The sequence below is a fragment of the Pituophis catenifer genome, unplaced genomic scaffold (genome assembly GCF_029215685.1).
Source record: "Pituophis catenifer annectens isolate HBS135680 unplaced genomic scaffold, rPitCat1.0.hap2 SCAF_1, whole genome shotgun sequence".
NCBI lineage: Eukaryota > Metazoa > Chordata > Lepidosauria > Squamata > Colubridae > Pituophis > Pituophis catenifer.
The window spans coordinates 211,920,655-211,938,352 of record NW_027256881.1 but is presented as its reverse complement, the minus strand read 5'-3'; the positions used below and the strand labels follow the sequence as shown (position 1 = coordinate 211,938,352).

At 49.8% G+C, this 17,698-nt stretch overlaps 1 protein-coding gene and 1 long non-coding RNA gene across 5 annotated transcripts in view; one reads left to right on the top strand and one right to left on the bottom strand.

Annotated features, from left to right (window-relative positions):
• The window catches only part of ZEB2 (zinc finger E-box binding homeobox 2), a 173,675-nt gene extending 157,124 nt beyond the window's left edge, over window positions 1–16,551 (bottom strand). The window contains exons 1-2 of one of the 4 annotated variants that reach the window (XM_070945711.1): window positions 16,483–16,551; window positions 13,530–13,668 (exon numbers count right to left, since the gene is read on the bottom strand). In XM_070945711.1, coding sequence (XP_070801812.1) covers window positions 13,530–13,602 — 73 coding nt within the window. In that variant the 5' untranslated portion in view covers window positions 13,603–13,668; window positions 16,483–16,551. Of the gene's footprint in view, window positions 1–13,529; window positions 13,669–14,032; window positions 14,110–14,352; window positions 14,389–14,971; window positions 15,131–16,482 lie in introns of those variants that run through there. The other 3 variants (XM_070945790.1, XM_070945550.1, XM_070945631.1) reach the window with 3 other exon arrangements.
• LOC139318429 (uncharacterized) lies at window positions 14,497–17,244 on the top strand. Its single transcript, XR_011600510.1, has 3 exons — window positions 14,497–14,666; window positions 15,005–15,075; window positions 16,790–17,244. It is a non-coding gene; the product is annotated as an uncharacterized lncRNA (long non-coding RNA).
• Window positions 17,245–17,698: the final 454 nt, after the last annotated feature.

Genomic DNA, 17,698 nt, shown 5'->3' with positions numbered 1-17,698 from the left:
AATGTCACCAGGGGAGAAGCGACATAAGCATTCATCGGGGAACCCTTCTGCGCTGCTGCTACGTTTCTAAAAATCACCTCCGCCCACACCCGTGGGAATTAATCCAAATTGACCACTGCCCGATCCATTCCTCCCGATCGTTTCCACAGATTAGAAATCTTGCTTTCCCAGGAGGAACAAACCTTTAGAAGGTGAAGGAAAGGAAACCAGCCTTTCATCTGGGGTGACTGGTGAAGAGGGTGAGAGGAGGGATGAGGCCCCAATGAGCTTAACGGGAAGGGGGGGTCTCCTCTAGAAAAGTGGGCGCAGGATTGCAGTTTAAACGGGTGGTAATAGAGGACCAATCCGCAGCAACAGAACTTGACGGTTGCTGGAAAAACGTAGCAGGTTCTTCTCTCCTCCCCCCCCCCCGCCCCCTCCCCTCACTTTACCTCCTGCCTGACATGGTGATAATCTATTCTAGTCTTCTTCTCTTCACTCCGCCTTCCCCCTTCCTCCGGTGCCCCAATAACAAAGAATAAAAAAGAACTTCCAATTCTGCTTTAATTAATTGCTTGCTAGCAACCATACACACCCCATCAGCTCTGGTTCGTTAGCGAAGCTGGAAACGGAGGAAAGAGTCGAAGTAGTTTTAACACCCACCGAATGAGAATGTTAACGGTGCGTTGGTAGGTTTTTTAAAAAAAAAAAAAAATCCCAGGAAGTGAGATGGTTACCAGACTAGAGACCTAATGATTGGATGTCTAACAGGACCAAAAAGACGGGGTGGGGTGGGGTTGTTGGGGAGGAAGGGTTTCGTCTGAGGAACCCGTGTGCCTCCTTCTTTCAAAGAAGTCAGCTGAAACGCTCTGGAGCCAGAGAATCGCTGCTTTGAAACACACACTCCGCGCGCTCTTTCCTTTGGCCTTCGGATGCGCTAAACTTTTTCCTAAACGAATTCAACACGCGCTACTCTTGAAACTCATTTAGACACCCATTTGGAGCGATCACGCGTTCTCCCGCGGCCCTCACCCGTCACCGGGCTCTTCTATCTGTTCTTTCAACTACTCAGGCATTCACAATTCCTCCCCCCCCCCCTTTTTTTTTTCTTTTCTTTCTCAGGAGCGTGGCTTTCCTACTTCCTCCTCCGCGCGTCCAGAATCTAGGATGGTCGGGTGGAGAGGGAAATATGGGCATCGATCAGCAAGTCTCCTCAGAGAAAGTGGAATCTAGGGATCGTCTACTCTGGGCGGTCCCATGGCCCCGAGCTCCTCTCCCCAAGACTGGAAAACGTCCCGCTTCCCGACTCCAACCGCGAATCACTCGAGAGCGAAGGAGGATCGCAGCAAAAGGTTGCCCTCGCCATTTTCCAGCAGCGGGGTTGCTCGTTGCGCTTCTCCTTTGGCGACTCGGTTGGGAACTGCTCCCCCCGGCTACAGCCTCCCCCCACCCCACCCCACGGACGGTGCCAACCTCAATTAGATCACCAGTGGGATCACTTTAATTCGCCTCTTAAACCACGGCCCTGGCCGAGCTTTGGCACCGCTTGGGAATGCCACATTTCTATTCTTTTAAAAAAAAAAAAAAAAAAAAAAACCTTCACCTTTTGGTCTGTTTCGCCTCCGCGTCGCCTTTCCAAAGCAAGCCTGCTTGCTCGGGCGTTCTTAGGGAAGGCAGTAATGCAATAAACCATTGTGGGATGATTTGGCAGTGGACGTCGCAGCTAAGCGGGGCTCCCCTGGCACATCCTGGAGAGGCCGCCGTTGGGGCTTCTGTGGGATTGAAGGGCTTCCAGGCAGGCAGGCACCCTTTCAGAGGCGGAAGTTGGGTTGTGTGTATGTGCATGCAAAAGACCTTATAGCCAAGCTTACAGTCATCAGAAGAGGAGCTACATTTTCTATCTTCCGTCCCCTTCCCCCAATACACCCCCGGTTCGAAACTGCTGCTCCAGCCTAGGCAGGAAGCAAGAAATGAACCCCTTGCTAGGACACTTACTCTCACTCACTCGCTCAAAACATAAAATCACCAGGAGGCTGGGACAAAAGGGCTCTTCACCAGCTTAGCACTGTGGTAGCGACCTAGCAAAATATATTTAATTCTCTTGTGTCTCCTACTCTTCTTCCCCTTTATGGCAGGCAGGTTTGTGGCTGTCCTAACGGCGACACCTACGGATCTTGTGTCTCCGGATCTTGTGTCTCCTCCGTATCTGTCCTTGTCAAAAATTATTGGGACGGAAGGGAGCAAGCACCCACTGTGGTGAAGGGGATTTCGGAAAGGAGAGGAAGGGGCAGGGAGGAAGGAACAGAAAAAGTACAGTGAACGCACAATCGGAAGCGTGCTAGGCTGTCACGGGTTTCCCTGCGGCCAGAGTCACCCATCCTCCGAGAGCAAAGAAAGGATACATGAAGGGGTGGGTGAGACCGATCAGGGGACTCGAGCTGTCCTGTTTTCAATGAACTGAATGGAGCTTACCAAATGCATGTGTGGGTGAAAGGAGGGCATAAATTAAAGGTTCGGCAAACCAGGCGCACACCTTCTCCAGCTTGTGGAGTTGGACTCCACATCGGTTCCTGCCTAAAAGTGGCCTCAGTGGTTTCCAACTGAACTGCTAGATTTTCATTGGGTCTTTCCCAACAAAACTCAAGAGGGGCCAGTGCTTAGCAAAGTGAACTTAATTTTGAACCTAGTGTTGGTTGTATCCATTGCTTGTATGAAAAACTCTTTCCCCCCTCAAATCAAATAAAATTCAGTGAACAGCATCCAAATTCTCAGTTAGGAATGTTTGTAAAGAAGTCTTGGGACCATAAGACTCAGATAAGATTTGGTGAACAGCATCCAAATTCTCAGGCACGCACACCTTCTGTTCCCGCTATTCTCTAGTAGGTTAATATCACAGTGCTTCACCCCACCACCTTCAATACCAACACCCTCCTTTTGCAAACAGGCTTCCCCTTTTCTTTGTACCGACAGATACAAGAGGGATCAAGGTGCCTGCTGAAGTAAATGTAGCCAAATCTTTTACAACTTGGATTATTATGGAGAAGAAAAGGAACAGATAAGTGTGGTCGGGGCTGTAAGATGTAGAAATGTTTGTAAAATCTTGAAAGTTTTGAAAGGAGGGTGGACTAGGAATCTACATTAGATGCTTCTCTACTGGTAACATCTCATAGATGTCTTCAGTTTTTTGTTTTGAGAGACAGACAGACAGACAGACAGACAGACAGACAGACAGACAGAAAATGGGAGGGGGAGAGAGGGAGAGGGAGGGGGAGAGAGAGGGAGGGAGGGGGAGAGAGAGGGAGGGAGTGTGTGTGTGTGTGTGTGTGTGTGTGTGTGTGTGAGAGAGAGAGAGAGAGAGAGAGAGAGAGAGAGAGAGAGAGAGAGATCTGTCACAGTAGCTCCAGGAAAAATGAGCCCTCACTTTACATGTTCCAGCATCTCTCTAGTTTCCTTTAACACGTTTAATCTAGTTGATGATGAGATGGGGGCAGGGGAAGGGGGAACGACTGTTACTATCTAGGAGAAGGAGAAGGAGAAGGAGAAGGAGAAGGAGAAGGAGAAGGAGAAGGAGAAGGAGAAGGAGAAGGAGAAGGAGAAGGAGAAGGAGAAAGCAACCTCAACCAGCAATTCATACTGAACCTGCTTAATACACACACACACACACACACACAGAGGTTTCTGAAAAATAAAAAGAAAATTTAGTAACCAAGAAATGGTATAGTTCAAAACTTGTCACTTAAGATTTCTATCAGTTATCCTAAGCTTAGCAGATGGATGTTCTCTCTTTGCCTCTCTCCCTCTTCCAATCTTTTTTCCCCTCCTCCATCTCTCTCTAACTTGCTGAACGGGAAGGCAAAGAAGAATGTAGGCAAAATTTGACAGCTCAAGGGCTTAAGTACTTCTTAGTAAGCAGGACACAGTTATAAATAAAACTCTCTTTCAGGGAAGGTAAGATGAATGGAACCTAGGGAGAATCATAACAGAATCACCACAATCACCATCAACCTGGTTATGTAATATAAATAAATAAATAAATAAATAAACAAACCTTTCAAGAATAGGTACATCCGTATGCATTATCATGCAGCACTGAGAGCACTTGAAGTAAGCTAGAAGAACGTGCAGCTTACGTTACAAGTGTTTATTTTCTGCTGGAATTAATGCAAATAATACAAAAACTGCACACACATGCATTTATGCATTGTTATTTTTCTTCAAAGTTAGTTCGTTTTCATTAAAAGTACTGCCCAACTGACTGGAAGAATAGCTAGCCAAGCTAAAGTTGCCCCAAGCCCTCTCCCACAACTGGCATCCTGATTTTTGACAGTCCCAATTCTGCCCCTATTCTTCAAGTGCAGCTGTGTTTTTGGCGTAAAGGAGTGGCGAACGACACCCCTTTTTCTTTTGCTCCCCTGTTTTCAAATGTCACGATCTTTAAGAACCAACCACCTTTTTTCACCGCATTCCTGTGGGAATGGGAAGGGGAACTTCGCTGCTACCATTGTTATACTAAATTCGAGGAAGTGGTATTTTATTTAGGAAGGGTACCTATGTTTCTGTTCCACACCAAGATTTCCGTTTCAGATGGGTCTCCATTAGCCGTTAGGGGTGGGCTTCAGGGCTCCCCTGAATTCCCCAGGCGACTTTGCCGCTCGCTGTGCTGAGCAGACCCAGTCAAGGGATTTGCTGGAAAGCAAAGGGATGTGCATTTTGGTGGGCTTAATATAAAATGATAACCTGGCAGCTTCCCTTCCGCAGAGGACCCACGTTGACCTCCGGGTGAATTCCTAAAGCAAGGCTGGAGAGATTTCTAAAAAAAATAAATAAAGTTAGCCTCCCTAAGCATTCCTCCCAGGTAAAGCTGGCCGGGGGCCTGCAGCCCTCCCTCGCCTTGCCAGGCCTGGCAGCTTCGGGAGGGCAATCCCTGCTGGCTGCTTCGCTCAGCGAAGGAGCCTGGCTGCCATGAAAGAGAGCTCACTCCCACGGCTGCGCTGGGAAGTGGCGGCAGCTTCCCAATTCGCAGGGCTTGGATCGGCGGCTGCATTCCAGGCGGAGGGCTTAGCGACTTCCCTTACAGAGCAAGCCCAGTTTCTTGAGAGCAGGCCGGGGTGAGGCAGTTCGCGAAGATCGCGGGGGAGTGGGGGGGGGGGGGGGCGGAAAGCCATCCTCCCCCAGGGCAAAACGGGCGCGCAGCCACTTCAGAGAAGAGCAACCTCTAGCTCCTGCCCCAGCACAACCGTCTAGGATGGGCGAATCGCCTCCCTCTATTTTTGCCAAGTTAGTCGGTTTCCACCTGCAAGGTGCGCCCCTCCCCGCGGGCCAGTGGCTTGAAAGAAGGGCCAAGGGGCCCAAGTCACCTGGGAGGGAGGGAGGGAGGGAGGACGCCGCAAATCCCCGCCGAGCCTCGAAGCTCCAAACTCCCGCGCAGCCCTCCTCGGTCCACCTGCCTTCTCTCTCCCCCCCCACCCAGCCGCCCACCCCCAGCCGCACCGCGCCCACCCCGCCCCCGCGGCAGCCTCCCGCCAGCCCGAGCGCGGCATTTGATCCCTTTCTGACACTTTCTGCCTCAAGTGTGAGCGGCGAGTGGCCACGAATAGTACCCGCATGCCATCTTGTAACACTATCTGCCTGTCAAGAGAACGCAGGCTGGGCAGCTATATAAGGCTTGTAACTAGGCGAAGGCCAACAAACAGCCACAAACACCTCAGCTATTTGACTCGGCCTCCACCCTCTTGCTTTTCCCGCTCTCTCTCTCTTTCTTTCTCACCCTCCTTTTTTCTTTTCCTTCTTTCCTCTCCTCTTCCTTTCTCTTTTCCTCTCTCTCTCTCTCTTTCTCCCTCCCTCCCTCCCTCCCTCCCTCGCTTTTCTCTCTTTTCATCTTGGCTTTCTGTTGCAGAATGCAAATCTAGCCTGCCGGCGGGTGAATGGACTGAATTGTGATTAAGAAGAAGAGCCCCTTTCTTTGTTCTCCCCTCAGGGGATGTTTACTGGGAGAGACACAGCGGATCAGATATGAAAGGCATTCAGGTCAGCATTGATGTGAGCGAAAGTGAAATCATACCTAAGGCATTCAAAAGACCGCCGTGTCAGGGGTTCAGCTGACGGTGCAGTGATTCGGTGCGCCTTGCCTGGAAGGCACACGCGGAAAATAATAGCAATAACAACAACGGCAACAATAACAATAACGCATACGTAGACGGTGAGCCGTGTGCGTGGCTACGTATTGATCGAGAGACCTAGAGATACGCTTCTCCTTTAAAATAATTAATAAGAATAATACAGAAGACGAGGCAAGCTCACAAGCAGGCTTTTCCCCAACCTCAGCAACGGGGGAATTCGTTCTAGTTTTATCTTTTAAAGGTGGAAAGCAATAAGGCTTTCTCTACCCCCCCCCCCCGCCTGCTTCCTCTTCCTCCGAGTTGTAATGTGAACCCTCCTTTTCCAGGGTGTCTCCATATGGGCTCTATAGGGCTACATTAGACATCTAATTGACATGACTGAAGGAGATAGGGCTGTCTCTCAGCAGTGGGGGAAGACAGAGGCTAATCCAGTCTAGCCTCCATCACAGGGAGAGAGAACAAACAGCAGGGAAAGGCACAAGGTGAAATCGCCCAACTCATCTGAGATATAGGAGCAGTAATAGCAACAGCAACAGGCCCGATACCACGTTTAAAACAAACGGGGGGAAAAAGAGGAGCACTGAGAAAAAAATTCTCATTATTTTAGGGATGAAAAAGTGGATTGCATAAATTCCACTCTCTTGTTCCCTATTTTTGACGTGATTACAGTATCTTAGGGTTCAGTCAAGTTCCCGAAGCTGCAATTTAGTGGGACAATTTCCCCATCTGCTCCAAGAGTGACCGGCACGGCACTCTCAGCCCTAGATGCCAAGCTACCCTCTCTCTCCCCCCCCTCTCTCTCTCACACACACTCCCGCCACAGACACAAATCAATGCTCACAAATTGGCTTCCCGACTGGCGCTGGAAGTTGGCTTGGGGAGCGAGAAAAGCGAAACAGCCGCAGCAACGCCCCGATCCTAAGTCAAGTCTGCTGTAGGAGTTGCAACGGGACTCTTTCCTAATGGGTGGAAGGTGGCATTCTTGAACAAGTAAAATGTGTTTCTGCGAGAGAGGGGGAGTGAAGGAGCGTGGAATAAAGAAATCCAAATCAGGAAAGGCAAGAGCTACAGAAGCCCAAGTAGACCCAAGCCATCTGAAAGATTGTGTGTGTGGGGAGATCCTTTTAATAAAGCAATCGAACAGAACTGTCCAACTTTACAAATGTTGGGGTCCTTTAAACATCCAGAGGCTTCTCTGCCTCCCTTTTATTTTTGCTTTCCCATCTGCTTTCTTGATAACATTTAATGCTGCACGTTTTCAACTAGTGTTTTTGCCTCAGAGACCTCTCTCGCTCTCTCCCATCCCTCCTCCCTCTGTTTCTTTTTTTTTTTTTAAAGAGGGGGAAAAAGACAACCAAAGAGCAATCAAAAAGGTGTCTGACTTCGCCATTCAGACAATCGTACCCTTGTGAGAAGGCTTGAATGAATGGTACAGTGGACACCCCAGCACTATTGACGTTATAAACATGTAAATGAAACACATTAGGGCAGACAATCAATTGTCTGTGAGCACTGCAAACCTGCACTCCCTTCTCTGGGTGACAGGCACAAAATAGTGTCTACCTTGGGAAGCCCACGGGCTGGGGGGCAGTGGCGGGGGAGGGGGTTAGAAAAGAGGACAAAGGCGTCCCTTTCAGAGAGAAGAAAATGCACCTTAAAAGCACTGGGATAATGCAGCTCGCCCAGATGCTTGTGAAGCCAAACATCCCTGATGCTTTTCAGAGAATCCGCACTTCTCTTCCCACTTTTAAAAGAGAGAAAGAAATGTGATTTCTCCCTTAGGAAATGCCCTCCCATATAGCTGGAGGTTTTTTTAAGCTCCCCTGAGATGCGACTGTGTGTATGTGTCTGTGTATGTGTGCTTTAAAAAAATCATTATTTTAAACTCCATGCGTGAATTCATCTCAAACAGACTCAGGGCCAGTATAATTTGGAGGTGAGCATGGGGGGGACAATGACATAAAGGGGTGTGGGGTGGTAAAATTCAAGAAGGGAGGGGGAAAATTCTAAGAAGCTCATCTCTGGGATTGTCCTAGTTTTAACCTGGTCATGAACAGATTCTCTGGAGGATTCTATTCTCAGCCGCCAGCAACCTCCTCAGACAAAAATAAATACATCCACCTTGACAAGGGAGACAGCCTCCTGCGTGCCCTCCCCCACGCCCCTCACTTTGCTTGGGTCGCAAGAAGCACGGCCTTTGGTTAGACCTTGGACTGTGCTCTGAAGCCTGTCCCCTACAATCTACAGTTATTTTGGAGCAAACAGGAGATCCAGAATATTTTTTTTTACGAGGAGGGAGACCTGAACCCTGCAAAAGTCACCTCCCCACACATCCTATCTACTTGTCAAGAAAGCTAGACTTGTCCCGACATCTTGTTCATAAATGCACCTGAAGTGAAGAGGCGAGAGAGAGAAAGAGAGAAAGAGAGAGAAGAGGGGGAAAAAATCCCAAATTGCTTGCTCGGGGCTCCTACATCTGTCTCCCCCTTGCTTTCCCATGCCAGATGCTGTCCCTTTTGCCCCCACTTTCTCCAACACACCTAAGATGCTCTTTCAAAGCGCAGCTGCATCTCAATGCCCCACCCCCACCCCTACCGTTTTCCGCCTTTTCGCCTTCTCCAGGGAGAAAGAATGGGGCAAGAGCAGCCCAGAGAATTCTAGGAGTTCTCAGAGTGTCATTTAGTGTGCTGTCATGGAACCCCCGGAAGAGTAAAAAGCTAAGTCTTCTCAGGCTGGCCCGGTTGGTGTGGTGGTGATGGGGGAGAAGGAATCAGTCCTCCTGTCTTTTCCTTCTGCCAGTTTCTTGGAGAGGGTTGAGTCAGAGAGCCCCTGAAAACTCTGTGTGTGAGAGAGACCAGGTGTGCAGAGTGGAGTGGGGGGGGGGTTCTTCACAATTCTAGCACCTTGTGGCGGTGTTTTGTTTCTTAAGGGAGCCAATTTGGTCAAGTCCTGGCTGCAAAAATATCTGAGTCCTTTTGCTCTTATCCCAAAAAGAGAGAGAGGATTCCCCTTCTTGTTAGGCTGAACAGTTCCACCACTTCCCATGTTTTGTGGCTATTATTATTATTATTATTATTATTATTATTATTATTATTATTATTAGTTAAGTCCAAGTTGGCTTCACCAGTGGCGGTGGAAGGGGTATAGCACCCCCAAAACTCAGAACTTGGGGAAAGTTTCCAGCTTTCCAGCAAGGTAGCTATTGGGGGGGGGGACTCCTTGGGGCAGCTCGAGTGGAGAAGGGAAGGTGGGGATGCAGGTTTGGGCAAGGTGGGTTGCCTCTTGCTTCCTAGCCAGCATTTCAATCACCCCGGCATCAGCTGACACAACTTTCCTGCAAAACCAAGAGAGGATGGACGGGGCTTGGGCATTTCACTTCCCTAACTTAATTTTGCATTTCACTTCCCTAACTTAATATTTCCATCTCCTTCGCGCCCCCGTTTCCTTTGCACTAACCTTGATCCTTCCAGATCACCCTCCAACTGCCAGCTCGTTCCCTTTCTCTCCTAATCAATGGGGTATTCCTTGGCTTCAAGACAACAACAACCAAAACAACCCCTCTGTCATAAGGAGAATCAGCAGTTTGTCTTTAAACAGTGCCAGTCTACATCCATGCTTGGAGTTCTTAGGTTTACCCCTTACTTAATTAGGATGGCTACCAATTGAAAACAATCAACAAATCAAATCCTATATATAAATAGAGAGAGAATCCTATCACTCTAGAGATATGCTCCGAATGGGATGGCTTCTTCTGCTCTGTCCTGATTCCCCTTTTTACGGAAGCTAAAAAAAAACAACAACACTTGGATCCTAAATACGAAACCCTTGAATTTCTTCTGGGTGATATCTTTGCCTACCAGTTGCATTCAATGCAACTTTACTAGGAGGAAAAAAACCAGACCTTCAATCAAGTCACAATTCTCCCCACTTTCTACCCTCCAATCCAGAAGAATGGAGGAGAGAGGGGGGGGGGGGAAACCAGAAAATATACTCCGGTACAGATATATCTCCAGCAATCCCCATGGTGAGATGAGAGGGAAGAGAAAGGAAAAGGAAACATATTTTAGCTAGGTTTTCTTGCGACTCCAAATCGGAGCATTTCTCCATGGAGAAATAAGAAAACAACAAATTACACACCTCAGATAGGAAGAGAGGGCTGGCCTAGCTTTCCCCTCAGTTGCAACACGTTGCTGAGCGTTTTGAAACTTCAGGTTAGCGACTCTGAAAGTGTCAGAGAAGTTCGGACGAATTTGAGCAGATAGTTCAAACTTTCAGGGCTCAATCACTTCCAGCCTCTCTTCACTTTCCAGTCAACTACAAAGCTGGGGTAGCAAAATTAATATTATTCTGGGTTTTTTTTTCTTTCTGCATGCTCTAATCGTGCCTGTTTCCTGTTCGCATCGTATGCATATTATCACATGCCAGTAATGTCATTTCTTTTCCCACCCCCTCTCTCTCTTCCTCTCGATCAAACTGTTAAGAGGAAATATGGAACGTCTAAGATATACAGGCAGATATTTACCGCAGGGGAGTGGACAAGCTTTAGAAAGATAAGCTAACAGTCTTACCCTGCGCGCTCGCACACAAACCCCTGAGAAAGATAAATAAAGTGGATTAAACCACCTCATCCTGCCTCGAAACGAAACGGGGCCCCGCTTCTAAAGAAACAAAACAAAACAAAACAAAACAAACAAACCTCTAGTCTGAAAGATCATTCCACCTTTTCTTAGAAAGACCTAGAGGGAGAAGGTGATTTTTTTTTTGTCCTGAAAGGGAGGGGGGAGAAAAAACATCTATCTTGACCCAGAGATCTGACCAGCATCATCTTCTGTCCTTCTGTCAAGGGGGAGGGGAAGGAGAGTCCTACAGATCCGCGTTGATTTGAAGCCAATCAATAAGCAGCGTTTCATCATCAGCAAAGGAAAGAACAGGCGGAGGAGTAGAGAGGTGAGGGAAGCCTTCCCAAGGGCCCTGGCCCTCTCAGACAGCAGATGAGGGAGAGGTAGGTAGAGAAGGAAGAGGTTTCCTCTCTGGCCAGACCACCTTAAAGAAGGTCTACCCTTAAGCCTGGAGGAACCCATTCAGCCGGGCTGCAAGGGACTCCTTCGGGGGTTGTTTTTCCTCTCCCCAGAAAGTACCCTAAGGAGGAGATCAAAGGCAACATGAAATGGGGGCGGGAAGAAATAGCAGCTCTTCGTCGTGCAACTTACTTAACCGAGAGTTTCTGAATCTAAAAGTCCCCATCACTCCCCCATATGGCTCGTCACCCGGCAGGAGAGAGAGAGAGAGAGAGAGAGAGAGAGAGAGAGAGAGAGAGAGAGAGAGAGAGAGGGAGGGAGGGAGGGAGGGAGAGAGAGAGAGAGAGAGAGAGAGAGAGGGAGGGAGGGAGGGAGGGAGGGAGGGAGGGAGGGAGGGAGGGAGGGAGAGAGAGAGAGAGAGAGAGAGAGAGAGAGAGAGAGAGAGCCACCCAACACAGCAAGCGTTTGTTTGTTTGGAATCCACACGCCTTGTTGTATTTTAATTCTCCTTTCTCCTCCTCCCCCCCACCTCCCGTTTTCGAAGTCGGGCTGCCTGAAAAGCTAACCGATTCGGGTTTGCAAAGACCGGGTGATTCCAATGGATACCCTCCCCCCCATCTCTTTTTCTAAAGAAAAGTTGCTCCAACTCTTAAGAGCTAGGCAAGATCACACGGATTACTCCAGAGACACTGAGTTGGGATGGAAGCGTCTCTCTCCTTCTCCCTCCTTCCTATCTCTGTGTGAGTGAGTGTGTTAGGAGACGGGGAAAAGTCTGGAAGCTGTGAGCCAAAGAGAAAAGGCAGAGGCTAGGGAAAAACGGACGCCCCCCCCCCACCCCCAGCAAGAGAATTGGGAAAAGTCAAAAATCCACCATAGAAGCGTATTTTAGTGAACCTAACCTTTCCCCCAAGTTTCTCCAAGGGCTGCGGGGATAACAAGAGAGGGCAACCTGGATAAATCACACTCCCCAAGCGTTACGTTCCCCATTCTCATGACTGCTGTCTACGGAGAGGTTTCCTTGGCGAAGGGAGGGCTAACATTTAAGCCCCAAGTAAACTCTTCCGCCAGTTCAGATCAAAATTTCTCACGCTGCTGTCCCTTCGGTCTTCCCCGCCCCGCTTTTCCCAGCCTCTGACTTAGCGGTTTGGGTTTTCCTGTGTGTGTGTGTGTTTTTTTTTTTTTAATGAAGCTGTTAAAAAATCTCTTCCAATCCACCCCCTCTTTTCCCTAATCTCTGCCAGAACCCCCCCTACACACACACACACACACACACACACAGGGATCCATGGCAGGGGCTGATCATGACAACGTGAAAAGTCCTGGACGTGTTCAAAAGTGCCTCCCCCCCCCTTTTCTCCCTTTTCTTTTTCATGCTCGCTTTTCTTGTGTGTGAGAAAGAAAGCGGGGTGGGGGAGGTGGCGGGGGGGGCGGCTTTGGATGAGCGACGACTGTGGCAGGGAAAGCAGGGATCAAAGGAAAAGCAGGAAGAGACAACGGCGGGCCCGAGGGCGAGGAAAGCCTGGCGAGAGAGGCGGAAAGGCAGGGAGGGATCTAACGGGTCTTCCTGGGCGATCTCGCCGGCTCGGGAGCCGAGCAGTCAGGACCGTTAGCTGATTCGCTCTAGGCTGCAGGCGAGAAACTTTCAGCTCTTCTCTCTCTCTTCTCTCTCTCTCTTCCTCCCCCCCCAGCTTTAAGAAGGAGAGGAGGGGGAATCTCTCCCCTCCCCAGTTCTTTCTCCCTAAGCGCCTGGAGTCCCCACTTCCTTTCTGAAAGAATCTGCCCTCCAAGAAAAAAAAAAAACCCGAGATCTTTTCCTGCCTAGTTTGATTGGACTTCTCCAAAGGAAAGGAAAAGGCGCGCGGCGGCGGGGGGAGAAAAATACTAATGTTATAAGGAGGGATCCTAAGGCACTCGAGGGAGGGAGTGGGGGCGCTCAGGCACACATACCGGAATAGAAACGCCTCGGGATCCCCTGACACTCACCCTCGCTGGACTCCCTTCAACCGCCCCCCCCCCCCTACCCGCCGCTGTTCTTCAGCAAACAGACAACAAGCCGAGCGAGCCCTTCCTCTTTCTTTCTCTTCGGGCGCTCCTCTCCCTTTTCTCCGCCACCGAACAAGCCATCGCCAGGCGCCAGTCCAAAATCCAGGGTTCGGCCGTAAAGGGGAGTGGGGGGGGGCTCCTCTGGTCCTGGACTCCCCCTCCTCCCAGCCCCCTCCTCCTCCCCAATCGCCCTCCTTGTCCCTTCCCTCCCCCCCTGTCGAGTCCTCTTTCTCTCAAAGTGAAGTCGCCGGGACCAAAAGTAAAAAAAGAAGCCAAGAAAAAATCACAAAAGAAAGAAAAGTTTGACGGAAGGTTCCGCGCCCGGCCCCGAGCCCCGCTCTCCTTCCTCCCCCTCCGGCTTCCCCCTTACCGTTTTTCCTTCTTGGGTTGGCTTGTTTTCGCCTCTTACACCTGGGGCCATCCGCCATGATCTGCTGCTTCATTGATAAGAGGGGATCAGATGGCTCGTTCGCATGGACTCGGCTCTCTGATTCAGCAACACGCAGACTCTATGGAACAACCAAACAGAGGGAACCGGGTGGGCATGGCGAGATCCCGTTCAAACGCAGGGCGCCAAAGGGAACCCACGGAGCGGCGATTCCCCCACTTCCCCCGCACGGAAGGAGACCCCCTTGCCCAGCAGCGGCCACGGACGCGGCCCGGGCGGAGCAGCCCCCGACCCCCGAGCCGAGCGCTGGCCTCGCTTCCCTCCAGAAGAACGGGGGCAGCTTTCCTCTTCGCTCCTTCTTCCCCCCGCGCCATGGCGCTGCTTTATTTGCTTGTTTGTTTATTAACGTTATTAGCGTGATTATTATTCCTCCACCGGCAAAGAAGATCAGAGAGAGAGAGAGAGAGGCCCACATAAATACATACACGCAACCGCTACATCTTCAAAATGACTCATGACCTATAGGGGAATGCACTCGAGGTTAATTTCTCTCGCTCGCTCGCTCTCTTCCAACCCCCCCCACGCCCCCACCCCCCCTCCAAACAGAAAGATAGCTTGACTCAAATGGCTGGGCGGATTCGTTTCTTCCGAAAAGTACTCAGGATCTCCACGCTGTACCTACTTTGCATATGCTGTGGCGCACAGAATACATATCACGCACATGGCTATCAACTGATAAGAGCCACACAAGCGGTTGTCGCTTGGCTATCCCGCATACCCTCCCCTCCCCGCTGGTTTCTCTCACTTTTAAAGTCACGCCGATCATATCCAGCACAGGATCTCTCGGTCTCTTTCTTTCCTTCCCCCCCCAAGTCCCCCCCAACCCCCCCTCCCCCGTATGTCATTTCAGCTCTCCTCCAGAAGGAACCTTGGAAAGGGGGGAGGGGAAGAGAGAAGGAGGAGGAGGAGGAGGAGGAAGAGCGACCGGAGCGTCCAACTCTTCCGCCGGCACCATCGCTTTCCCGGGGCTCGCGCGCGTTCGAGCTGCGGTCGAAGGCGGCCGGGCTCGTCCAGGGGCGCACGGCGGCTGGGCTGAGGTGGCCGCGAGCCGGAGCCGAGGTCGAGCTTGTCAAAAACTGGGGAAACCCACACGGCTAGGGTTGGGAGGCTAGGCTGTACCTTTAACACACGCGCGCTCACGCACACCCGCACACACACACACACCCGCACACAAAACAACAACAAACAACCGCGCACGCTGCACCGACTGGAGGATTAGTTTAGCCGGGGCTGCGGGGTTGGTGGGATAGGGAGGTGGGGGAGCGGAGAAGGGGGGGGGCGGGCAACCATAAAAGATGTAACAGATGCAATCTGTAAAACAAGGGCGATTAACCCTTGATCTCCTGAACCGAATTCATCCTCACCTCGTCTTTTGTCTGCCCTTCCCATATTTACAGGGCTCTTTGGCCGCCTAAAAATGGACGCTCGGGCTGGCTTCGCGGCATCCTCTCTGCGCCTTCGCGTGACAGTAAGTCCCCCAAGTTTACTTGGGAGTAACGTGGACTGCTCGGAACAAAAAAACTTTACAGGTTTTCAGGCGAGGGATGATTTCACTCCTCTTTTTTCTAAGGTGGCTGCTCCCTTATCGGTTGTTGTTGTTTTTTAACCGTTTAAAAATAAAAAATAAAAATCTCGCAGCGCAGGGGAACAATTTGGAAGCTTATCTTGAAAAGAATCCCTGATGGCGGTGCAGGTAAAGCGCCAACTGGCCCAGGAAAAGTCAGTCCAGCGCCCTGGACTTGCCTGTCTCGCCCATCTTGAGCCTCGCACTAAAGTGTGAGCGAATGACCGAATAGAGACGCTCCGAGCCGTGTGGCTGGAGACTTGTAACTCTACAGAGTTTGCCCTTCTCTGCTAAGGGTTTTTAAAAAAAAAACCAGAAAAAAACCCAAGCCGGGGAGGAAGCGAGCAAATTATTCAAAGCAAAACTAACCAGCAGCGCCCTGATAGATTTCTTGAGTTGGTGGCAAAATCGGGGAAGAAAACAGCAGAGTCAGAATCGACCTCAATGTTTGTCAGGGACTACCTACCTTTCTTGGATATTTAAAAATATTTTTTTTTTTAAAGTAGCCAGTATTTTGGAAAATTTCGTCCTCATGTCTCTTCCTAGGTTATCTCATTCCCCCCCCCCCCTCTAAATGACTTTCAAACTAGTTCCAGTCACTACTTTCACTTCTGGGTAAGAATCCCAGAAGCTGAATTGTTACTTCACCCAAGTCAGAAAATAAAAGCAAGAAATGAAACTGACTAAGCAGAAGGAATAATCATCACCATAATAATCATAATAATGTTTGCTAGGAGTCCCTTTCAAAGCAAAACTCAGTTACCATCTTGTTATCCAGCCATGGCTATGCTGTACTTACTCACAGCTTGAAAATCATTAACAGGTATGTGTAAACTTTAAGATGTGTAAATGCGAACCTGAAGGAAAGCCAGAATAATCCTTGCCCAAAAGAGACCTAAATTTGAAAACTAGAACTTTTTTCCCTTGTCTTCCACTGAAAACTGTAAAATACAGACATCCACACTCGCCCACAGAGGGGAAGAAATAACTTTTTCTACCTGGTTAGCCAGGTGTAGGGATGGAAGAAAAACCGATTTCCTCCCCTAGATAATCTTAGAAGAACAAGATCCCGACTGCTTTATTTTTGTTTTCAAAGGAACTCAAATGAGTATAGATTTCTAGAGGGGGGGTGGGAAATGAGAATCCTCTCCGCTCATCACCACTTCCTCCCCAGCTACAGACAAGCAAAACAGAACACCCCCCCCCCCCAAGCCAGCAATTGTGTAAAATCAGAGGGGAGAAAGAGAAAATACGAAGGAAAGGGAGTGGGAGCAAAAAGAAGAGAAAGAAAAAATATATCGGAGAACGTACCTGCGAAGTCTTGTTCGTAGTTTTGGCCAGCAGTGAAGAGAAGAAGAAGCATGAAAAAGCCGCGGAGTGAAGAAGGGGAAAAAGAAAAAAAAAAAAAGGAAAAAAAAAGGTGCAGGGAGCTGTAGCTGGCGGAGGGAGGGGAGGATGGTCAGAGGCTTCTCAAAGAGTTGTCGGGAGGGACCGTTATTCCTGCTGGGCAGGTTAGGACTGATCTCTTTCTGCCACTCCAGGAAACACAAACCTGGGGACGGACTGACGTGTTACGCCTCTTCTAATGGCATTTTTTTCTTTTTCTTTTCTGTCGGAGAGAGAGGAGAGAGGACCCTGAAACACACGCCACCTATCTTTGTGGCGAGGGATAATTGAAGAGCACCAAACGTGAGCATCATGTGGAAACGTGATCGCCAAGTTTCTCTCTGGGAAAGGAAGGATCTGGGATAGATTATACCTTGAAGTCTCCGCAAACGCTTTAGTGGAAGAAATGCAATTCCACCTCCCTCCCTCCCTCCCTCCGTGCTTCCCTCCCTCTTTTCCACCCACCCTCCCTCTCTCCCTCCCTGCCCTGCCTCCTTCCCTCCCTCCCTCCCCAGCCATCAAGCCTTTGGCATCATTATCCTCCCTACTAAATCCTACTGGATGCAAGGCGGAAAGCGGCGAAGCCCCATTCGCCAGAACTCGCCACAACTCCAAGGAGCTGAAAGTTACCGCGGAGCCACCTTGGGGCTTAAAGAGTCGCATCTCCCCACCCCGGTGAGGCCTTCGAAGATGCTCCTCCGCGATACCCAGGCTCGGGAGCACGCAGCACAAACCCAACAAGATTTCTGGGGAACGAAGGGGAGGGGGGACGAGACTATTTGATAATGGGGGGTGGGGGTGGCAAGGATAATGGCAAGGAAGGGAACAAGTGACCCCTGAATTCCGTGCCTCTTTCTGACCCTCGTCTAATTCTTTATTTTACCTCTGCACACGGAGCCTTTGATCCTATGCAGTCTTACTTGGAAGTAAAGCCTTCTGAATCCAAGGGACCTGCTTCCAAAAGGAGATAGTTTAGAGAGTGATCTGTGTTTGGGTATTAAAATCAACCCTCTCTCTTGGTAGAATAGAGAAATTAAGATTTTTTTTTTCCTTAGTATTCAGGAATTCATTAATTTCCTCCCTCTCCCCCCACCCCTCAGCATATCTTTGCAAAGAGATAGGGCCTCACTCTGTATGAGAA